The following is a 20,699-nucleotide window of genomic DNA, read 5'->3' as shown; positions in this document are numbered from 1 at the left end:
CCCTGGGAACAGTTTTTGAGGACTACTGTCCTAGACCATCTTTTTCCTTATTATAAGTCTTACATGAACTATGGCACCATCTAATGGAAACTTTCAATATTGCTGTATAATAATTCAGTGCGACTCACTGAATATGTATCAGAGGGGTAGCTGTGTTAGTTTGGATCTGTAAAAAGCGGCAAAGAGTCCTGTGGCACCTTATAGACTAACAGAAGTATTGGATCATAAGCTTTTGTGGGTGAATACCCACTTCATCAGATGCATGTGGTGGGAAAATGCATTGAATATGTGCATTGTTATCTTATTTTGAATTAAGAGGAGTATTAACTGCCTGCATTCACTTAGAAGGACAGATAAACATTTCCCCTAATGCTACTAATGTCCCTTCATATGTTATCCAGGCTGCCTGGAGGTATTATGCTACTAACCCCAACAGGATGGATCTCGTCGCCACCTGGAGGTTTTATGAATCAGTTGTATCATTTCCATATTTCAGGCAAGTGTGCTACCCCCTCCGATCGGTAACGCCCTATACAGCAGAACTCAGATAGGACGTGGGATGTGGAATTTATGTTTATAAACAAGGTTTTGGATAATTGGGCATTCTCAGTTTTACTGATGCAAATCAAGGGAATATCACCAGTTTCAGTTTAGAGGGAGGTTTCAGACATAAGGGGTTCTGCTGCATAAGCCAATATATCTTTTCTGAACAGTTTCTGTTTTGATATTTTATTGTTCACCACCTTCCTTTACTATTATTTATTGAAAATCCATTTAGTGTATGTGGACTTCTCTATACTGGGGATGATAATTCAGTTCCATAGAAGCAGGGAAACTAATCATAAAATCTCTGAGTTTTTTAGAAGTGGGGACCATGTATTGGAAAAACATTTGTATGTTGCTTCTCTTTGTGTTTTGATTTACAGCCCATTCTCATAGACTTCCTTAAGGACTGGGCTCTGCAGCCCCCCTAACTTAGTTTAAATTCTACTCATAAGGTTACGCAAATGGGCCCTTACAGAGGAGGATTTAAAATAATTAGAAATAATTAGAATCACAAAACCTCATTCCTTATCAATTGAAATGTAAAGTATGGCCTTAGATATGGAGGTAATACATAGTTTATATGAAAAGCAAGTGTAAAAATGGCGACTTATGTAATATAAAATACATTCAGCATATCACTATAGAGCAGTACAATAATACAGATTAGCTGATGTAATATTCTGGCCAGTAGGGAACAGTGGTGTGTGCATGTGCGTGTATAGGCATGCACACACATACACATTCATATAATACACACAAATACAAATACCCATGTGCATACACTCACGGTAATATGCGTCCCGTCTCTCGACAGGATTGGCAAAAGTATTTTTTCTTATTCACCTTGCAGAGCAAATACAGTCATGGGAGAGTGAGTTGGATTCTGTTGTACTTCAATTATCGTTTACAAAATTGGAAGCTGTGCTCTGATTTCTACATATTTTGTTTCTAATGATGGGGTAAGAGGAGGGAAGAACTCAGCTTGTTTTTCAGATTCAGGTTCTGTTTGACAAGTTCATAGAATCACAGAAGATTAGGGTTGGAAAAGCAGCAAAGAATCCTGTGGCACCTTATAGACTAACAGATGTTTTGGAGCATGAGCTTTCATGGGTGAATACCCACTTCCTCAGATGCATGTAGTGGAAATTTCCAGGGGCAGGTATATATATGCTAGCAAGCAAGCTAGAGATAACGAGGTCAGTTCAATCAGGGAGGATGAGGCCCTGTTCTAGCAGTTGAGGTGTGAAAACCAAGAGAGGAGAAACTGGTTCTGTAGTTGGCAAACCATTCACAGTCTTTGTTCAATCCTGAGCTGATGGTGTCAAATATGCAGATGAACTGAAGCTCAGCTCATCCCAGCCAGGGCTTTGTCAAGCCAGGCCTTAAAAACCTCTAAGAATGGAGATTCCACCACCTCCCTAGGTAACCCTTCCAGTGCTTCATCACCCTCCTATTGAAATAGTGTTTCCTAATATCTAACTTAGACCTTTCCCACTGCAACTTGAAACCATTACTCCTCGTTCTGTCATCTGCTACCACTGAGAACAGCCAGGCTCTATCCTCTTTGGAACCCCCCCTTCAGGAAGTTGAAGGATGCTATCAAATCCTCCCTCACTCTTCTCTTCTGCAAACTAAACAAGCCCAGTTCCCTCAGCTTCTGCTCATAAGTCATGTCATGTGCCCCAATCCCCTGATCATTTTTGTTGCCCTTCACTGCACTCTCTCCAATTTGTCGACATCCTTTCTATAGTGGGGGGCCCAAAACTGGATGCAATACTCCAGATTTAGCCTCATGAGTGCTGAATAGAGGGGAATAATCACTTCCCTCAATCTGCTGGAAATGCTCCTACTAATGCAGCCCAATATTCCATTAGCCTTCTTGGCAAGAAGGGCACACTGCTGACTCATATCTCACTTCTCATTCACTGTAATCCCCAGGTCCTTTTCTGCAGAACTGCTGCTTAGCCAGTCAGTATCCAGCCTGTAGCCGTGCATGGGATTCTTCTGTCCTTGTTAAACTTCATCAGATTCTTTTTGACTCAATCCTCCAATTTGCCTAGGTCATTCTGGACCTAGTTTAAATCATAATTTAAATCATTAGTCAGGAAGACTCAATTAAATCATGGATTTCAACATAAAAGTGCATTCTTGTTGGTTGTTATAACCTTAATACATATTCTTCACAACTCAGAGATAGATGTAGGTTTCATTTTTAGAAGGTACATACTATACATTTGAAAACTTTTCAGATTAGTTTTACAACTATATCAGAAAATGAATGATTGTTTGGTTATTTCATTTACCAAAGGTAATTGAAGCAGATATTTATGAAGTCATTGGGAGGTGAATGATCTCCAACTGAACAGGCTAATAATTAATATTTGGAGGATTTTCTTGCCATGCTGTATTAGGAGGAGAACATCACCAGAACATCACCAGACAGGCATTGACATTGTCTTATTTAACTAAAACAACAATGTTGTGTATTCTTCAACAGCAAACATATAATATTTTAACAAAACAAGTATGTGAATTTTTTAATTTAGTGAAACATTCAAGGTTTTTAAAATCAGGTCTGTTTTTGTTAAAATTGTTTTTAACTAAAATAGTTAAATGAAATATTTAAAACAAACAAAAATTAAATCAACTATGTCAGCCAGGTCAACACGAGAAACTTAAAATATTGGCTTCTGCAGCTAACTCACTTTCTGCAGTCATCTTCACCTTCGTTTTCCTGTTCGTTCATAATCTGGAAATGAAAAACAAGCTTTCCTGCTTTTTCAGGTCCCAAACAATTTCTCAATTTGGAATGAATTAGTCCAAAGGAAGAAAATATTCTTTTTACACTGGCAGAAGAAGCTACTGCTGTTAAAAGTGAGATTATCACTTCAACAGTCTCTGAATAAAAATAATAATAGGAGATATACCTATCTCCTAGAACTGGAAGGGACCTTGAAACATCATCAAGTCCAGCCCCCTGCTTTCACTAGCAGAACCAAGTACTGATTTTTGCCCTAGATCTCTAAGTGGCCCCCTCAAGGATTGAACTCACAACTCTGGGTTTAGCAGGCCAATGCTCAAACCACTGAACTATCCCTGAAGCAGGAAAAAAGGCTGTTTTATTGCTGACGCTGTTTGAAATTTGGAAGAAACCAAGTGAGATCTTAAAAAGAGAACTATACAATGACTGAGTTAAATTACAAGCATTAAAAAATGAATGGGACAAGCACTATCTCCAGCTCATTTTCTTGCAAATATTCTAAATACTCAGTACCAGAGTCAAACCTTAACTGCTGAAGAAGAGGAGTTGGCTATGACATGGACTTCCTGCAATCATCCCTCCATAATGCCAACTATAATAAACTTCAGAGCTAAGGGTGAACCATTCAGCAAATATGTTTGCTGATGATGTTTTAAAGAAAGTCACACCAGTGAACTGGTGGAAGTCACTTAAGCACTTGGATTCAGAGACTGTTGAAGTAATAATCTCACTTTTAACAGCAATAATGTCTTCTGCCAGTGTAGAATTATTTTCCAATTTGGAATGAATTAGTCCAAAGGAAGAAAATAACTCTGAAACTACAGAAAATTATGGTGATCTTGAAGGTGGATAGTCTTCAGAATCCTGTATGTTGATGATGGATTCCCCTAAACAAAATAAGTCACTGCAGTTATTTAATTATTATTGTCATACTGCTCATTTAGTATTACTCATTGCATTCACTGATGCACAGTACTACTTTAAAGATGAAATTGTAAAAGGAAGCTCTGCCTGTGTCAGCTATTTATTTTTTATCACAACTGCATCTAAAATGGTAGTACCATAGAGTAACAACTATATTTTTTGCTCAAACATGAGAATTCAAGAATAGTCCAGAAAAAGACAGGCAGTCCTTAAGAAACAAGTATGAAATAAAAACGTTTACCAACCTGGAGATCCTGCATGTTCAGACATGTTCCTTTCATCATCTTCAATGCAGCTTCCTCCTAAGAAGGAACACTTCTCATGCTGTTGTTTTATTCGGGAAACCAGGCCTTGAATTTCTTTGTTGCACTGTTTGCTTTTTGCATGCATGCCTGTCTTACCCACAGGTGGAGGAACTTCATTAAAATATTCCCAAACTGGATCTCTTTAATGGCCTGCTGCCATTATAGGTTTTCCCTTCTAGTCAGAGAATGCTATGGTAGATCTCAAATCGATGAACTCAGAAAGACACCAAGACTTCCGGAATATGCTGCTCAGTTTCACTTTTGTTTCAGTTGCCTCCCTCCCTTCTCACATTTATTTCCAGACTTCACCTTGTCCAGATCTATTCCTCCCACAACAATCTTTTTTTGAAACTTTGCACTTTTAAAGAGAGGTACGGGATTGACTCTGTGTACACAAATTTGCAGGGGGACAATAGGGTTGAGGTCTGTTATTTCTCACCTCTATATATTATTTATTTATTTTAAAACATTTTTGCTGTTAAAAAGCATGTTACCTCTGGAGACACAGATTCACAGTTTGAGAACTGCAAAATTAAGCATCTCTGATTGTATCTTCTAGACTGAGCACTGAGTCCCATTGGGTAGATAGAAAGAGTAACCTAAATAATCTATACAGAAGCCCCTGGAACTCCATAAGATTGGGTCCCTAATTCATGAACTATTGGAACTCAATTACAAAACTTTGCTTAAATATTACATGAATATATTGTCTTGTTAGGTAATAAAGCAAGTCCTCACTCACCTCTCCAGCACCCGAGTTCGTGCGGAGTTGGTATGGGGCACACAATTCTGTCAGAGACCAGACACCAATGCGTTGATTAACGGGCTCACACTATTCTTAGCTCTCAAAGCTTTAGATTAAGTGTGGCCCCTTTATTAGGGGTGAGCATCAATATTTATACACAGAAGTAAACAAAGTGATTAACAAAAGATAATGGTCATGCATAATTAATCAAGATTTTACAGGAAAAGCAAGTTTAACAAGTAAATGCATAGAGATAAAGGCTAATGGCTACTTGAGAAAGGGGGTGTCATGAGTAGTTTGCAGGTCAGTGCTTTGTTCGATAAAGGGTTCAGAAAGGATTATGCAGAGACGGCCAGTCTGGGTGTGTTTTGGCTCCCCAAAGTTCACCAAAAGTTTAGACCCAACATTCCTCCATTTGTAGCTTTGAGATAACTATTAATCAAAAAGCTACACCCTATTTCAAGATCTCAAGGGCCGCTTGGCAATTTCAGCCTGGGCCAATTCGAAGAGAGTAAGGCTTTTAGCTGAAGTGGGAAAAGAATAAACTGACTTACATGAGTTTATGAGGGAGGGGACACACTGAATACAGCAACACAGTATTATAAGGACTACTATGGCCCCAACAACACCCACCAAGAGGTTTTTAACCCACCCAAGTCCGGGCAGCCAATTCCATAAGGCTCCCCACCAATCATAAGGTGGCTGGCCAGAGGAGTAGTTTTTAGCCATTTCCCTTAGGTGTTTGGTACGTTGAAAAGTGTCAGAGTAGGTGTCATTTACAAAAACACAGCATTCTTCATTTATGAGGGCGCAAGTTCCTCCCTGGGCTGCTAACATCATATCTAAAGCCATTCTGTTTTGCAAAGCTAACTGGCGCAGCTGGGACATTTCCCCGGCCTGATTTTCAAATAGGGTTGCAGTTTCATTTGTCAAAGATTCTAATAGTCCCTGTAGGCGGATGATAGCACCCTTCAAGCTAGTGTGACCAGCCCACCGCTGCCAGGACAAACCATCACGGAGATTAATATCTCTGTCAGTTTCACGGATGTTACGAACGTGGGGAAAATGAGGGGGAGTGAGGGAGATGCGAGAAGGCGGTGCTAGCCATGCCAAATAACATGACCCTGCCCAATCAGGGGAGAGAAAATAATAAGCCTTGGGCCCGCACACCCAGTATGTTCCATATAATGCGTTTTGGGTATTCCATTTCTCAAAGTAGGAGGTAACCCACCACCCGTTGTACCACTGTTCCCCTGGTAACGCAGAGGGGTCGTTGTGTGAACTGCAGAGGCACAATTTGGTAGTGTTGTCCTCAAAGGGCAGTGTAGTACTGCTTGAGCAGTTGTAGAAGGCAATTGTGTATCCTTTAACAATTAGTTGAACACCCTCGAGATCTGAGCAGGGCTTTTTAAAAACTGACTCTGAAAACCTGCCCCTCCATGAAAAAGTTGAAAAGGTTGGATCGGGGTGAGGGATACACATATGGGATAAGTGGGATGCGCAAGGCTTGAAGCCAAGATTTTTACTAAAGGCAGTGCCATTAAAATATATGTTGCATTTACTTGTTCCCACAAAAGTTGACCCTTTTTCTTTAACAAAACCCAGTGATCCTGTTTGATTGGTTACCCTGAGATATTTGTTAATTGGCACTCCTGTTTTGTCCCATGTAAGATTGGGTTGGACTGGATCTTTTATTCTAGTCGGTGGCATCCAAGTCATATTAGCAGTGGTTAGGGGAATGGGTGTGAAGGGGAGTCCCTGTGCTGCATTTACTGGAAATTGAGTACATACCCAGCAATCACTTCTATTTCCTAAAATACGAGTTTTAACCTCGTGGGAATATCTAATAAAAGCATTATCTTCATAAGCAGAAAATAAACTAAAAAAGCATAAAAAAAAACATACAGTTGTCAGAATAAAGGGTCCTCTCATTTTTTTCGAGTCAATTTAAGTCTAATGTCTGAGAGAGGTAAGCTGGTCCACTGGTCGAAGGCAGTGTCCTCAGTGGTGACAAGAGCTGCTGGTCCGTCACTGTGGTCCACTACGGCTGGCTTGACGTGGGAGTGGTGGATCCAAGATTTACGTCCTTCCAGGAACACTGCAGTCTGGGTTGTCAAAAGAACCTGGTGGGGTCCAGTAAACCTTGGCTGGAGGGTGTCGTCACGAACGAACTTTTTGGCCCAGACGAAGTCCCCTGGTTGGAACGGGTGGATTTGTTCCTCCAGCGGCACGGTCTGGGAAAACTGCGAGGCTTTCCAAAGGGTACGAAGGCGAGCCTGTAGGGAGAGAAACTGACACGCGGTCATATGATCCCCTCCCAATAGTGAAACATCAGCACGTGGTAGCGCCCCGCCTTTGAAAGGGGGGTGTCCATAGAGCAGTTCAAAGGGGGATAATCCCAATGCGCGGGTTGGGCGAGTACGAAGGTGAAACAGGACCAAGGGAAGTACCTGAGGCCACTTTAATCCTGTTTCCTGACAGTATTTAGCCAATGTAAACTTAAGTTCCCTATTCATACGCTCAACTTTCCCGCTAGACTGGGGGTGGTAGGGTGTATGAAAGGAGTGTGAAATGCCCAGTCCTTGTTCTAAACGGCCAAGGACATGACCAGTAAAGTGAGGTCCGCGATCTGAGTCGAGCACAAGAGGGATGCCAAAACGGGGTACAATATCTCTAAGGAGAATCTTCGCCACTGTGGCAGCAGTACAATTAGCAGTAGGAAAAGCTTCGACCCAGGAAGTCAGAGGGCAAACCAAAACAAGGAGGTGCTTTTTCCCAAAAGCCTTTCTGCCCTCCGCATCGATGGTAAGGCACTTTTATTATACCTACACACCAGAGGCCACAAGGTAGACCCTAAAAAGATTCAGTGGGTCTCACAGAAGGTCCGATATCTGGGCTTCCTGTTAACCCCAGAGGGAAGACAGATGGACCCAGCCCGCATAAAGACTATTCAAAACTGCCCTCTACCGAACACCAAAAAACAACTTCGAGGTTTCTTAGGATTAATTGGCTTCTGTCGCCCCTGGTTGCCGTCCTGCGGGGAGTTAAGCAAACCGCTCCACCGACTCACTGCTAACCTTGCTCCTGACCCTTTGCAGTGGTCCCCGGACACTATTCAAGCCTTTCAGTTACTCAAGGACAGTGTGGCCTCCTCCATGTCTCTCCGCCCCCCCAATTACAGCAAACCCTTTCACCTTTTTGTCCACGAGAGGGGCGGAATTGCTAGTGGTGTCCTTACCCAGCTGAGTGGGCCCCACCATTTCCCGCTTGCTTTTTACTCTCAGCAAATCGACCCTGTCGCTCAGGGAACCCCATCCTGCACCCGGACTCTGGCAGCAGCTGCCCTGCTGATCACAAAGGCAAAGAGCCTAACCCTGGGTCATTTTACCACGGTTTGGACCTCTCATGCCTTGTCAGCCCTTCTGCGTAGGGGCACAACCCAAGTCTTTTCTGCCCATCGTCAGCAACAGCTAGAGGCCGAACTCTTAGAAGACACTAACCTAATTTTTGAAAGGTGTGGACCCCTTAATCCAGCTACCTTGCTTCCTGACCTGCCAGTCCTCCAGGATCAGCACGACTGTGTGGAAGTAGTTTACAGCATCTTACAGATAAGAGACAACCTGTTTGACGTGCCACTGGACAACCCCGATTGCATCCTCTTCTCGGACGGAAGCTCCTTCTATGTTGATGGCAAGCGTTTCACTGGTTATGCTGTCACCTCTGAATGGGACATTCAAGAGGCCGCCTCACTGCCAGGCAACTGGGGAGCCCAAGCCGCTGAACTCTATGCCCTGGCCCGAGCTTGCCAGTTGGCCGCTGGTAAGACCGTTACCATTTTTACTGATAGCAAATATGCTTTTGGAGTTGTGCATTGTCATATCCACCTCTGGAAGTTTCGAGGTTTCCAGACAGCTGCCGGTAAACCCATTCAGCACCTCCCCCTCATCCACAAGCTTTTGGACGCCCTCCAAAAACCCTCTGTCCTGGCTGTAGTTCACTGCCGGGCCCATACTAAAGATAGTAGCCCCGTTACCCGTGGGAATGCCCTGGCTGACGCCTCCGCCAAGAAGGCTGCCACCTTACCTTTAGCCATGCCCACATTGGCTATTGCAACCTCCTCCTTTACTCCACCGCACCCCGTACCAGTACCCGCTGCTGAACTACAATCGTGGGAAAGCCTCGGGGCCACTCTGGTCAAAGGGACCTGGCTTATGCCAGATGGCCGAGCCTGCCTCCCTCGCTCCACATACCCCGTGGCAGTTCGCTGGCACCATGATAAAGGGGGTCACTACGGCACGCACGCCCTCGTGGACACTATCGCTCGCTTTTGGTATGCTCCAGGCATTCAACCCTATTGCCTATCAATAGTGAAAGCATGCAGCACATGTCAGCGTAATGGACCTGCTCCGCCTCTTAACAAAATTAAGGGTGGAAGACCTCCGCCTGCTGCTCCATTTCAACATCTTCAAATTGACTTTGCAAATATGCCAAAGGCTTTTGGGAAAAAGCACCTCCTTGTTTTGGTTTGCCCTCTGACTTCCTGGGTCGAAGCTTTTCCTACTGCTAATTGTACTGCTGCCACAGTGGCGAAGATTCTCCTTAGAGATATTGTACCCCGTTTTGGCATCCCTCTTGTGCTCGACTCAGATCGCGGACCTCACTTTACTGGTCATGTCCTTGGCCGTTTAGAACAAGGACTGGGCATTTCACACTCCTTTCATACACCCTACCACCCCCAGTCTAGCGGGAAAGTTGAGCGTATGAATAGGGAACTTAAGTTTACATTGGCTAAATACTGTCAGGAAACAGGATTAAAGTGGCCTCAGGTACTTCCCTTGGTCCTGTTTCACCTTCGTACTTGCCCAACCCGCGCATTGGGATTATCCCCCTTTGAACTGCTCTATGGACACCCCCCTTTCAAAGGCGGGGCGCTACCACGTGCTGATGTTTCACTATTGGGAGGGGATCATATGACCGCGTGTCAGTTTCTCTCCCTACAGGCTCGCCTTCGTACCCTTTGGAAAGCCTCGCAGTTTTAACCTCAGAGGATAGCCAGGGAGAGGGGGCATGATTTAAAAGAGAGAAAGTAGCCCCAGTATCAATGAGGAAAGAGACAGGCAGTCCCTGGACTGAAAGGGTTAAACGAGGCTCTTTGCTGGGAGGGGAGAAAGTGAGAAAGGAGCCGGCTAAAGACATTAAGGAAATAAGACCATCACATTGTTTGCCTTCGCCCCCGGGGTACCGTCATTGAGGAGGCTGAGTTTGCTGCGGCTGCTGCTGTTTCCCGTAGTTGATCCAGGCCTGGGGAATGGGCTGAGCTGGTGGTGCAGGGGTGTATTCCTCACTTGTGTAAGCATCTGCGGATGCAACCAGACCCTCTGGGCGTCCCCAGGGGCATTCACGTTTAAAGTGACCGGGCTGTCCGCACTGAAAACAATTTCCTGATGGCTGGGGTCGCCAGGACCCTCTTCCCTGAGCACCCTGGAATCCCCTGCCACGGCCACGGCCTTTGCCTCGAACACCGCCGTGAAAAGCTAAAGCCATCAGCTTATATTCTTCCTTTTTCTCTTGCTTTTTACTACTTTCCCTTTCTTTCTCCCAGGCAAAATCAGCTACGTCCAACACTGAAGTGACTGACTCACCTCCCCAACCAGGGCGAAACTTTAAGAAGTAATCCCTTACAGGGGGCACCGACTGATTCACAAAAAATGAAATAAGAGTAGGGTGGTCTGCTTCTCTCTCAGGATCCATCTGAGTGAACATTCGGGCCCCCTCCAATAGCCTCGACCAGAACTTTCTGGGCGGCTCATCAGATTCCTGCCGAATCTGCATGAACTTAGCCTGATTAGGCGAGCGGCGAGCCATTTCCTTGAGTCTCTCTAACAATCGCTCTCGATCTGTTCGCAGCTGAGTCAGCCTTGGCTGAGTCCAGTCTAGGGGATTCCAGCCAGCGGCCAGATCCCGCCTATCCATCCAAGTACGATTAACTGCATTGCTATCTCCCCATGTCCTTTCTGCCATCCACAATCTACTACGTTCCTCTCCGGTCAAAACTCTACTTAACAACTGATCCACATCCGTATAAGTAGGATTATAACTTAAAAACAATCTTTCTAGAAGTTCTATGATCTTTCGGGGATTTTCCCCAAAAGACCCTGACAACTGTCCCCACTCTTTCAAGTCCCATTCTAGCCATCCTTTATATTCCACAATATTAGCATGTTGTAACCGTCCATCATTGCCCATATAAGGTTGATCGTGCACCTGTAAAGGCATCTCTCTAACTATACTTTTATTACTCGCAAGAGATTTGACGGGGACATCCTCTGGGCTATCCTCGGGGGGGGGCATGCACCCTGCCGTACCTGCTTGGACATTAGCCTAGTAACCACTCCTCCCAAGGTTTGCCCCTCCATTTCCTCCTCATCCTTCTGCAGAAATTCCAATCTGGTATCCTGCAGATTCCCCTCTGCTACAAGGAGAGAGTCCCCCTGCGGAGGAATAGGGGCAGGTGCAGAGGGGACCAGCTGACGAGTCAAAACACGCCGTGGTCTACACCCTTCATCGAAATAACCTGGAGGGGGTTCACTCTCGGGAGAGTACCTGACTGCCATAATTTTTAAAGATTTCCACAGCTCTGCTGCTTTGTCCCAACAAAACCAGTAACATAACTGTCCCGGATGGTCTTTTTCGATCTGGCTCTTTACTCCTCTTAAGGCAGCCTGTTCGAAAGAGCCATACGAAGGCCACCTCATCTCCGGGTCGGCCAATACCGCGGTATACCCAGTCCAATTCATTACACATAGTGTGTACAACTTCTTCCTAGACATTCCTGTCTGTACTGGGAGTTTCCCTTCGTTCCATAACTTATTTACAATCCCCAACGGACTCTCAAGAGGCACGCTAGTCCCTTGACCCATGGTGTCTGACAGGAGCCCTCCAACTGGCGTTTACCCTGCTGTCCAATACACGACCCCTCAATATTGAATTGGCTGGGAGAAATCTCCTGTGGCACCTTGCCAATTCATATATGAGTGGTCTGACCACTGGACAGAGGTACCGCACCAGAAGGAATCCCGGACGAGCCCCCAAATTGTTAGGTAATAAAGCAAGTCCTCACTCACCTCTCCAGCACCCGAGTTCGTGCGGAGTTGGTATGGGGCACACAATTCTGTCAGAGACCAGACACCAATGCGTTGATTAACAGGCTCACACTATTCTTAGCTCTCAAAGCTTTAGATTAAGTGTGGCCCCTTTATTAGGGGTGAGCATCAATATTTATACACAGAAGTAAACAAAGTGATTAACAAAAGATAATGGTCATGCATAATTAATCAAGATTTTACAGGAAAAGCAAGTTTAACAAGTAAATGCATAGAGATAAAGGCTAATGGCTACTTGAGAAAGGGGGTGTCATGAGTAGTTTGCAGGTCAGTGCTTTGTTCGATAAAGGGTTCAGAAAGGATTATGCAGAGACGGCCAGTCTGGGTGTGTTTTGGCTCCCCAAAGTTCACCAAAAGTTTAGACCCAACAATACTATAGAATTAGAATTTATAATCCCTATTCTAGGATGAGATATCTTTGAGCTATAATGTCCCTGAATTAAAACTATCTTTAGATAGGTTTTTTCCCTCAAAAAACATTTTAGCAAAGAAATCCAATTTAAATTGAAAAAATCCAATTTAAATATAAGAAATATGATTTTTTTTAATTGTTGATTGCTATCCACCCTGGTAAGTAGGGAGTCTGCTTTTAGAAAGGGCTTTGTGAAATCGCACTGCTGGGAGACAAGCTGGGAAAAATCTACCTGATGAACAGGCCTTTGATCTTTCTTTCTTTTCTTTCTTTCTGTTGGCTTGTCTACACAAACAAATAGTTTGTGGTGAGTGGGGGTGTGAATCTGCCTCACAGAATCTGCAGACTAATTGTCTATGTGGACCCTGTTGATTCACATTAGCAGTCTGTTAGTGAACTTTGATCTAGTCCTCTTTGAAATGGGAGAATGAGCAGAAATTGGCTTTTAACAAAGGGGAAAACTAAGAGTCTTATGGAGTCAATTTCTTTGGATTTTACCCAGCATGACATCTCAGGAGCAGCTTTATGTGCCTCCATTTTAAATCCTGAGGGCACTTGTAACCTGGATTTTACAGGAGACCTTGGGAATAGTTGACTGACATGCACAGAACTGACAGTATTCTTTTATATTTAAGGTTTTTGTTAATGCTGAGGATTCTTTCTCCTCCCTCTTGAACTGTATTGACCAGAGTGTTCTGACATCACAGTGATGGGTGTGGTATCAGAACCCATGTAGACCAGAATAATTAACTGAACTAATGTTGGCCTTTTGTAAGTGGAGCTATTTAATTGTCTAATGAATCCAAGGGGAAAGGCTAAGTGATTTTTATAATTTTATCCCTTTGCAGCAATTAGCTGAGGATAGGATATTGTAGTGGAGAGAGTTCATGAGAAACACTTTTTTTTTTTTTTGAGAAGTGGAGGTCATATTTTTTCTTGATTGTTTTGTTTTCAAATCTGTTCTCTTGAGTTTAGGTGCCAAAAACCAGAAACACCCCAAATTAATGTAAACTTTTGCAGACTTTTGCAGACCTGAGTATGAGCCTCAATTTCCCTGCCTGTGCATGGGGATAATAATCTTTCCTCACGTTGAGCTCTATAGATTAAAAGTGCCATTACAATTACTCTCTACTCTCTGTCCCTCCTAATGCAGCATTGTGCTTACGGTAGATACACTTAGAGTTTGTTCCAGTTATGGGGTTATCACTGATTTAGGACTCCATTCATTTTTCTACTCTTCTCATTTCTCTCCCTACTACTCCAGTTTCTCTTTCCACACTGCCCATTGAAAAAATTCAACCATTTCCAAAGAGTTCCTTGAGCTCAATGTTTTGTTCAAAATGCTAATTCTCAGCTTCCTCAGTGGAGCAGGTGATCATTGGGAGTTCTGACTCAGTGGTGTGATGTCAAGCTTGCCTATCCACGCAAGCCTACCTGGAGGACTTTATAATTGAAGTGAAATGTGGAACTTAACTATTCACTGAAGTCTGGGTCCTCAACATAAGGGTCATAAACAGGTTTGTTTTCTTTATGGCTAGTTGGGAGAGGAATGCCAGAGCTTTTTTCGTTGTAACATGGGGTTGCAGTATGGAAAAGATGAGACCCACTGCTCTACAGCAATGCCAGAAAGAAAACTTCTGAATTTAACACACACTTCTTCTCTCTTTGCTTTTTCCTGTTGCTTTCGCTCTTCTTTTCCCCAAAAGAAAAGAGCAATTGGATGGTACTGCCAGGTATGTAACTGTCATGATTATATTCTTGCTTTAATATCATGGTTGAAAAATTCCTCATGGTTAATGTTTTGTTTGTAGGCTCACATGCCACTAACAAAAAATGCTATTAACACTGTAAATCTTAATTTAAAACAAATAATGTATTTCTGAGTGCTTCTTTTATTCTTTCCTTTAATAATGGATCAAAGATATGATGTGTACAAAACATACGGTACTATGGAATTTTGTAACTAACCTAACTAGTTGTTTACATCTAAGGATTGGCCTAAATAGACTTGTGTTAGACTATGCGGTAGAACCGTGGCTTAGCATTCAGGTTGTTATTGGGAGAATTTGAGTCTTCTAACTAACATTGTTGGTTAATAACACTGCAATATCTTGATATGAGAAATCATGATTGTTGTAATTCACTACGTTCACAAGCTCCTTGAAAACAGGTGTAATGAAATCCTAAAATGGACGAACAGTATTACTAAAGTCCCTTGGCAGTTCTTAAAAAAAAAAAAACTCTCTTATTTAGGGTTTGATGTAGAGTCCATTGGCATTCCCAATGGTAGACTCCCATTGACTTTGGTGGGCTTTGGAGCAGATCCCTACTGAAAAGCAGTAAGGTTTCTTCAATGAGTAGGGATGTGATATGAGTCAGACTGCAGCTCCTTAAACACACTAGGAAACCACATATGCACCAGGAATAAAAATTTCAAAAGCAGTTAAGTCACTCAGACTCTTAGTGAAACTCAGCAGGACTTTGGCTTCTAAGTCACTTTGGTGCTTTTGAAAATATTACCCCAGGATCCTTTGTTTCCCTAGGCTGTGGTTTCTTTTGAAACAATAGCCTTCTTAAGCAGAATGGTTACTGATCTTGCAATCATTACTGTCAGCCAGCACAGGGAAAGGAGTTTTGAACCACTCCAGAAAAATAGGCAGGTGTGTGCAGTTCCCATTGACCTCAGTAGACTTTGGATCAGACCCCATGATGCTGTCAGTATGACAGCTTCCTGTCTGACTGCTGATTGTTCTATTACAATTAATACAATTAAAATTGCTAAGTGACTTGCTCTTCTTTTTAATTATGTAACCCTTCTGCCCATCTGAGTTGGCAGCAACAAGGGCCGGGTTCAATATCTAGGGGTTCGGTTTCAATAACGCAATGCAAAACCGGCTTGAGCCCCCACCCAGTGATCTAGGACAATTACATACCACCACCCCTGGGCACTTCTAAAAGCAATACTTCCCCTCTCGCAAGCACAGAGTCTGAGTGTAGCAAAATCCTTTTAATAAAGGAGGGAAACAATGCAGCATCATGCTGTGGAAACACCACAAACAGGATTCGTAACACAAACCATGAGCAAAAGACTGACCCCCAGGTTAGTTTGGCAGCATCCTTTTCCCCTCAGGGTCTTAAGTCCAGCAACCCAGAAGATCACCCAAAGTCCCAAAAGTCCAACAACCCAAAAGTCTCTGTCCCTGGTCAGTGCAAGCCCAGAGTTCAAAAGTTTATCTGCAGAGTTTTACCTCCCAGCCAGGAGGGGGGGGGCACAGCAGTGTTAAGGGGCACCTTACGTGGTTCAAGGCCGACTACCCCACCTCTCAATGGGGTTCTGCTGCAGCCTTCACCACGAGCTGCTCCACCAGCCACTCAACTCCACCAGCTGTCCCACAAGCTGCTCCAGTCATCCCACAAACTGCTCCACTCCACTACCCACTCAGCAACATAGCTTCAGCCCCCCAGCCCACCCTAGCACTCAGTGATTTCAGCTCTTAGTGATTTTAGCTCTTTAGTGAGTTCAGCTTGCAGTAGAGGAGCCTCAGTGCTGGTGTACCATTGCCCAACATGAATTCAGCTCAGCAGCCTGTAACTAGACTCCTAATAGAATTAAAATTAGCTCTGATATTCCACAGTAGAGGGAGAAAGAGGTGCAATTGGCATTTCAGGCTCTCAGAAGGGACCCATACCATCAGATGCAAATACCTGCCCCCAACCTCTCTCTCTCTCTCTCTCAATTCATCAGGTTTTGGAACACATGTCCCTTGTCTAGCGAGTGCTACTTAGCTGGTAGCAAGTCCCTCTGGCCTAAAACAGTTTCATTGTCCCTGATTCACATAATCAGGGTAACAGGATATTCTTCCTGCCCCAATAATAGAGAAACCGGGGATCCCACAGGGGCCAAAGTGACCATTTGGGCTGCTGTGAGTTCATGCTAGGCGGGGTGGGTGTGCCTATGCCAACAAGATCAGCTCCTGAAGTTCTTTTCCACAACTCACTACAATTCACCACGAGATGTCAGGGTAGCGCTCATCCTGACTCTGCTTACAATTAGATTTAATAAAGGATATTATAATTTATATTACACTGCTGGCTTCCTTTCACATTTCATAGAAACAAATGATGAAGGCTTGCTTTCTTAGTACATGGAGTGGCACAAAAAGTGTTTGTGTCTCCAGTATCTGGCAACCATGAAGTTCTTAGTGAGAAAGCTGTAGCAGCAAAGTGTATTGTTTGGGTTTTGGAGTGCAGGGGAGTACGAGGAGTTGAGCTGTGCCTGTCGAAGAGGAGCTAGGAATAAATAACTAGTATATAGACTAAAACTGAGGCAAGGTTGGGTGATGAACAATAGTTCTTCTTCGAGTGCTTGCTCATATCCATTCCAGTAGGTGTGCACGCGCCGCGTGCACGTTCGTCGGAGACTTTTACCCTAGCAACACTCGGTGGGCCGGCAGGGCGCCCCCTGGAGTGGCCCCGCTATGGCGCCGGTTATATACCCCTGCCGGCCCGCCGCTCCTCAGTTCCTTCTTACCGCCCGTGTCGGACGTTGGAACTGTGGAGCGCAGTGTGCTGTCCTCCACCTCCCTAGCGATTCACTCATCTTTCTTATTGTATATAGTTCGTTTAATTGTAATTAGTTAGTGTATTTAGTAGTTCAATTTGTGTAGTGTAGATAGTTTCCCCCACCCCGGTGCCGGGCCCATGCCCGGCTCACCGGGCTTCAAGCCGTGTGCTGTCTGTCGTCGGCCGATGCCCACTGGTGACCCGCACGAAGCCTGCCTTAAGTGCTTGGGTGAGGCCCATCTGACAGACAAGTGCCGGATTTGTAAGGCCTTTAAGCCCCGAACCAAAAAAGAGCGGGACGTTCACCTCAGGCAGCTGCTGATGGAGGCAGCGCTGACTCCCCACTCCTCGGCACCGGCACCGAGACCAGCCGCTTCATCGGCACCGGAGCAGACCTCAGGGAAGACTCCGAGTCACCGGCCTTCTCCAGCACCGGCTTCTACCCAGCACCGCTCGAAGTCACTTACGAGCAAGAAGCACAAGCCTCCTGCGGCGGCCATGCCCGCACCGCAGTCAGAGCGCTTAGCCAGACCGGACCGCCCGGCACTGCCATCTGCCGCGACGTCAACTTCCGCTGCACCGTTGACTCCGGCCCCAGAAGAGCCGTCGAGTCCGGTGCATACCAGCTCCCCGGCGAGGGCCACGGTTGAGCTTGTCGTGCCATCCACTCTGGAGGCGTTCTCCGCGGCACGGGACCTGATCGCGCTAACGGAGCCTGAGCTGCCTCGACCCCCGGCACTGCCGGTGCGGGTCCTCCAATCCACAGGCAAGCCGGCCCTTGTCAGACCTTCCTCGCCCGGCACCATGAGACTTCATCACTCTCGGTCCCGATCCGGGTCCCAGAGACGCTCACGGTCCCGCCATCGTTCTCAATCACGCGGCCACTCGCAGTCCCGGTACCGCTCCCCGTCACGGTACCGGTCGTACTCGTGGTACCGCTCGAGGTCCCGGTTGCCATCCGGACACTACCGGCACCGTTCCAGGTCCCATCATCACTCACGGCACCGGGATTCTCGCAGCCGCTGTCGACACTATGGCTCCCGGCACCGGTCGACCTCCCGGCACCGAGCTGGTCGCAGGTCCCGGTCGCAATCTCAGCACCGTAGAGGGTCGTGGCACCGCTCCCTGGCACCGTGTGGAGACGGTTCCAGCGGACACAGGCACCATCACTTTGCGGTCTCCGCACCGCCATGGCCATCTCGTCCACCATCAGTCTCCTCTCATGCCGGATCGGCGTTGTACGGGGACTCGGACAACCAGCAGGACCCTCAGCAGTGGTCCTTTTGGACTCCTTGGGCTTACCATCAAAGCCAAGGTGCCCCACATCCACCACCGCGCTCGAGGCCCTCTGAACATGGGGCGCCAGAGGCCACGGTGAGCAGAGCCCCTCCAGAGGATGCAGAACATCTCCCAGCACTGGGCTCGGATGTGCAAGACCCACCCCAGGACGTCCCACAGGACCACGACTCGCTTCAGGACCCAGTGGTCCCTGGGGTCTCCTCCTCTTCATCACCAGACGAGGCAGTAGTGGGGACGTTGACATCTGGACTGCCACCAATTGATCTCCGCTCGCACCAGGACCTCCTTCGCCGGGTCGCTCTTAATATAAACCTGCCCGTGGAGGAAGTTCCTGAGGTGAAAGACCCAGTGGTCACCATTCTGTCAGCGGAGGCACCGACAAGGGTTGCCCTCCCCTTTATTCGCACCATACAAGCTTGAGCGGATACAATCTGGCAAACCCCGGCTTCCGTTTCACCTACAGCCAAAGGAGTCGAGCGCAAATATATGGTCCCTTCCAAGGGGTACGAGTACCTGTACATACACCCTCCCCCTTGTTCGTTAGTGGTTGAATCCGTTAACGAGCGAGAGCGCCATGGTCAACAAGCCCCTGCGCCTAAATCGAGGGAAGCCAGGCGCATGGACTTATTGGGAAGGAAGATCTACTCTGCGGGGGGCCTCCAGCTCAGAGTGGCGAATCAGCAAGCCCTCCTGAGTAGATACAATTATAACACATGGGAGTCGGTTGGGAAGTTTATCGAACTAGTCCCACAGGATTCCCGCCAGGAGTTCTCGGCTCTCCTGGAGGAGGGGAAAAAAGAGGCTCGAACCTCCTTCCAGGCCTCACTAGATGCCGCTGATTCGGCAGCTAGAACAGTCGCCTCAGGGATCGCCATGAGGCGCATATCGTGGTTGCAGGCGTCCGGTCTGCCACCAGAGCTGCAATACACTATTCAGGACCTTCCATTTGATGGTCAGGGCCTGTTCTCCCAAAAGACAGATCCGCGCCTCCAAAGTTTGAAGGATAACCGCGTGTTCATGCGGTCCCTCGGCATGCATACACCACAGACCCAGAGGCGACCTTTCCGCCCTCAACCTCAGCGTCACTATCCCCCGCCTCGGCCAGGACAGGACTTCTCCAGAAGGAGAGGCCGTAACTCCTGCAGACGCCAATCGGGCCCGCAAGGGGGTAACAACTCCGGACCCGCCAAACCACCGGCGGGACCGAAGCCAAACTTTTGAGGGTGCGCTCGGGAGCACTGTACCAATTACCTCCCAGGATCCTTTTCAGTTCACCAACCGCCTTGCCACATTCTTCCCTGCATGGTCCCAGATAACATCGGACCGATGGGTTCTCAGCACGGTCGAGTGTGGTTACCGCCTTCAGTTTATTTCGTCCCCTCCTTCCCACTCTCCCTCCCCGTCCCTCTTCAGGGACCCTTCTCACGAGCAACTCCTTCTGCAGGAGGTTTCGAAGCTCCTTGCATTGGGAGCTATAGAGGAAGTTCCGGAGCACCTAAGGGGAAGAGGGTTCTATTTCAGGTACTTCCTAATTCCCAAGGCGAAAGGGGGCCTCCGGCCCATCCTGGACCTGCGAGCTCTGAACAAGTTCATCACGAAGTTCAAGTTCCGCATGGTATCCCTGGGAAACATTATACCCTCCTTGGATCCCGGAGATTGGTACGCTGCTCTCGACATGAGGGACGCATATTTTCATATTGCGATTTACCCCCCACACAGAAGGTTCCTTCGCTTCGTGATAAACCGCCACCACTACCAATTTGCGGTCCTTCCCTTTGGCCTCTCCTCGGCCCCTCGAGTATTTACAAAGTGTATGGCAGTAGTCGCCGCCTACCTCCGCCGCCATCGAGTTCACATTTTCCCGTATCTCAACGACAGGGTTATTCGAGGGACCTTCGAGGCTCAGGTTGCCGCACACATAAGCGTCATCAAGGACCTACTTTCCCATCTAGGTCTGATCCTCAACCTAGACAAGTCCATT

The 20,699-nt window shown here is 46.3% G+C and overlaps 1 protein-coding gene and 1 long non-coding RNA gene across 2 annotated transcripts in view; both read left to right on the top strand.

Annotated features, from left to right (window-relative positions):
• The window catches only part of KCNQ3 (potassium voltage-gated channel subfamily Q member 3), a 297,573-nt gene that overhangs the window by 237,397 nt on the left and 39,477 nt on the right, over window positions 1-20,699 (top strand). Inside the window, exons 8-9 of the mRNA XM_050941496.1 lie at window positions 402-496; window positions 14,563-14,589. Coding sequence (XP_050797453.1) covers window positions 402-496; window positions 14,563-14,589 — 122 coding nt within the window. The remainder of the gene's footprint in view (window positions 1-401; window positions 497-14,562; window positions 14,590-20,699) is intronic.
• Window positions 5,493-12,817, top strand: LOC127045420 (uncharacterized). The gene is made up of 2 exons (XR_007772685.1): window positions 5,493-5,607; window positions 12,734-12,817. It is a non-coding gene; the product is annotated as an uncharacterized LOC127045420 (long non-coding RNA).

The sequence above is a fragment of the Gopherus flavomarginatus genome, chromosome 2 (genome assembly GCF_025201925.1).
Source record: "Gopherus flavomarginatus isolate rGopFla2 chromosome 2, rGopFla2.mat.asm, whole genome shotgun sequence".
Lineage (NCBI taxonomy): Eukaryota > Metazoa > Chordata > Testudines > Testudinidae > Gopherus > Gopherus flavomarginatus.
The sequence above is the reverse complement of the archived record's forward strand: the minus strand, read 5'-3'. Positions and strand labels throughout refer to the sequence as shown.